Source organism: Rhamphochromis longiceps, linkage group LG16, assembly GCF_057381845.1.
Source record: "Rhamphochromis longiceps isolate RC_006_pf linkage group LG16, R_longiceps_female_GT1.1, whole genome shotgun sequence".
Classification (NCBI taxonomy): domain Eukaryota; kingdom Metazoa; phylum Chordata; class Actinopteri; order Cichliformes; family Cichlidae; genus Rhamphochromis; species Rhamphochromis longiceps.
In genome coordinates, this window is record NC_140572.1 from 36,866,659 (window position 1) to 36,869,808 (window position 3,150).

The window sequence follows — 3,150 nt, forward strand, 5'->3', positions numbered from 1 at the left end:
ACATCCATGTGGTTGTGGATCAGATTTATAAGACAGCATAATATCAAAATAGATTGACACTCTGATAGTGCTGCCACATCTAAAACAGTTTGTCTTTTAATCCTTTTCACATGTGCAGTCTCCACGGTGCCTGTTATTTCCTTGAACAGTATTGAGAAGAAAGACTGAAATTTACAGCCTTTCTACATATCAGTGTTTTTTTGTTAATTAGGCAGGTGACCATCAAAAATACATTTAGTGCAAAGACATCTACAAAATGTAAATCATCTGGGAAATGCAGATAAATAATAAAACATCATATCCGCTCACATCAATAGACATGTTTTCAGACAACTCCAAATAAAACACAAATTTCAGTAAAAATTAAACATTTTTTTGGACTTATTTTAAAATGGATGTCAAACAATGGGTGTGACACTTAGCTGTGTGTGAAACTATTTTCTGATCGAATAAAACAAAAATTAGTTCTTTTTAAAATAACAACACTATAAATTTTTTTTCGAATTTTGGTCAGTTTGAAACCGTAAATCAGAGGATTCATAATAGGAGGAATGACAAGAACTTCTATTGCTACAAAGTTTTGAAGGGTCCGAGGCAACTCTTTCGAACCCAGTCGCATACTTATAACATCAGTAAGTACTGCCACAACAAAAGTAAATAATGAGATGAGATGTGGGACACATGTTTGCATGAACTTTGCCCTGTTTTCTATAGACTTTACACATGTTTGAATGATATACATATAGGACCAAACTATAAAAACACCATGAAGCAAATAAATAATTATTGTAATATTTGCAAATATGCCATTAACTATAGTTTGTGCTGGAAAACAAGCGAGTTGAACAATAATCCAGTTCACACAGAAGAGTGTGGAAAGATACGGGCTGCATAACTTCAGTCTGGATGTTAGAAAGGCATTCACAGCCATAATGCAGAAATTTGTGAACCACAAAAAACATGCAAACCTTATGACTCTTTGCTTTGACATGATAGAGTGGTACTTCAGTGGCTGACATATGGCCACATATCTGTCATATGCCATGAGTGCAAGAATTGAGAGTTCGCCGCAGAGAAAAGAATAAATCACCTTAGTCTGAATAAGGCAACCATAATATGAAATGAGATGAACATCAGAGAGGAGATCCCAGAGAAATTTGGGAAAGAAACCTGCTGTTCCATAAAGTGCATTGATGCAAAAGACACAGAGCAGAATATACATTGATTCATGGAGGTTGCTGTCCAAGATGATGATCACAATGAGAGAAACATTTAGCAGGCAAATGATGCAGTAGCAAAACAAACTGAGGAAAAAGAGAACAAACCTGTGACTGACTGTTTCATTGAAACCTGAAAAAAAAAACATTGTTATTACAGAAACATTATTCATTGTGATTGAGAGACCTAAGTGAAGCCTAGTCGCTCACTGTATCTGGTCTCTGTTCTCCTCTCTCCTCTATCAGGTACAGATAACAGCAACATGTGAGCTGGGATTTCAAACCAGCCAATCATTGATCTGGAATGAAAGCTCACAGCTTTGGAAGATCACAGGGGATTTAATATGTATCATGTACTAAACACATAATAAAACAAACCTGCAGGTTCTTGAAAAAGAAATTTTAAAACGTTTTACAACTTTATTTAAAAGATGCTTTCTTCATAATACTGTTAGGAATTTCTTACATTTATGCCAATTAAACATATTTGTCCAGGACTTGTTGTGGTTCTCTTCTGTTTTTCGTTTGTAGTCTTTCGTAGTCCAGTCAGATCATTGTTGCTTCAGTGATAATGATCAGGCTCTCTGACGTTTGCTGAAGTCACTAGAAAGACAGTAAGAAGTTCTTGTGAATGTTGCTTTGTCTTTGCCTCTTAGTAACTCTGTGGAAAAAAGAATTGTTTGCAGCTGTTACCTGCTACTTACCTGTTACTCTGCCGCCTGCTCACTCTCTACCTTTCCTATTCCACAATGGAAAGATTCTATCCCAGGTACCTCTCCAATTTTCTGCAGAGTCATGTAACCTTATCGTTGCACCACGATCACCCCCTGTTCCTCCAGCCCAGAAAAGAGTAAATCAAAAGTTTTTTTGCATAAAACCATGGTCTCAGAGATCAGGTTGTAAATTCTGAGTTGCTGCAGGAACCATAACCTCTGCTGGGCCTTCTTCTGGATAGAGTCTATATGTGGGGACCACTTCAGATCGCGTGGAAAGGTGGGTCCTAGGAATCTGACGTGATCCATGGTAAGTATTCTATTTTTAAGTATAGTTAGGGCGAGTCTGAAGGTTCACTGTCACGTCCACAGTCGGGTCCTGGTGGTTCTGACTGCAACAGTGGAACAGCTGGTCCACATCCTGTCTGTACGTGGACTCGTCTTCATTGTGGATCAGACCAGTGATTACCAGTTTGAAAATCATGCGAACAGATCCATAGAAGATGCCATCAATGTAGCTCTCCACTCTGTGCTGAGCCACCTGGAGCAGCGGCAAAGCTACGTCCGAATGCTCTTTGTGGGTGTTCTCAGAATCTCATCTCTAGTTTGTGGTTCTGTTGGCTTCATCGGGTGATGGCCTTCTGCTTGCTTTGGAACGGTTCACAGCTGAGTTTGAAGCAGTGGGAATGAGAATCAGCACCTCCAAATCTGAGGCCATGGTCCTCAGCCGGAAAAGGGTGGAGGGCCCACTTCAGGTCAGGGACGAGTTCCTGCCCCAAGTGTCATGGCCTGGGGGATCGGCGAGATGCTGATCGGCCTTTTCTGTCTTTTTCTCTCTCTCGTGCTCTCTCTCTCTCCTCCTCTCCATCACCGGGGAAGAACTCATTGTGGGTTCACGCCCTCGGCCCACGCCCACACCCACAGAAAAGAACACATCTGATGCCCATCAAGGTGAACGGCATTTAAGCCAGGAGGTGACTGCTGGTCTTCGCTGGATCTTTGTCTGCCACGCGTCAGTGAAAGTCAAGCTACAGCTCAAGATAAGTCATGTGTCTTTTGTGAATATCGTTCTCATTCCTGTCTCCTTATCTACAGTGCCCCTGGATTACCTTTCCCGTGTGAATCTGTGTGTCAAGTGTGAAAAGAAGGACTGTTGTCGTGTATGTGGAGAGTTGGAGAGCGAGTGATTTCCCCCTTGGATTTCCCTTGTGTTCAGCTGA

At 41.0% G+C, this 3,150-nt stretch overlaps 1 protein-coding gene across 1 annotated transcript; it reads right to left on the minus strand.

Moving 5' to 3' along the window:
• Positions 1 to 418: 418 nt before the first annotated feature.
• Positions 419 to 1,390, minus strand: LOC146651611 (olfactory receptor 2K2-like). Its single transcript, XM_085384938.1, has one exon. The coding sequence runs from the start codon at positions 1,388 to 1,390 to the stop codon at positions 419 to 421; it is 972 nt and encodes a 323-aa protein (XP_085241064.1).
• Positions 1,391 to 3,150: the final 1,760 nt, after the last annotated feature.

What these genes read in the sequence shown, in the direction of transcription:
- LOC146651611 (XM_085384938.1), bottom strand. Translation starts at nt 1,390, where the DNA reads ATGAATAATGTTTCTGTAATAACAATGTTTTTTTTTTCAGGTTTCAAT.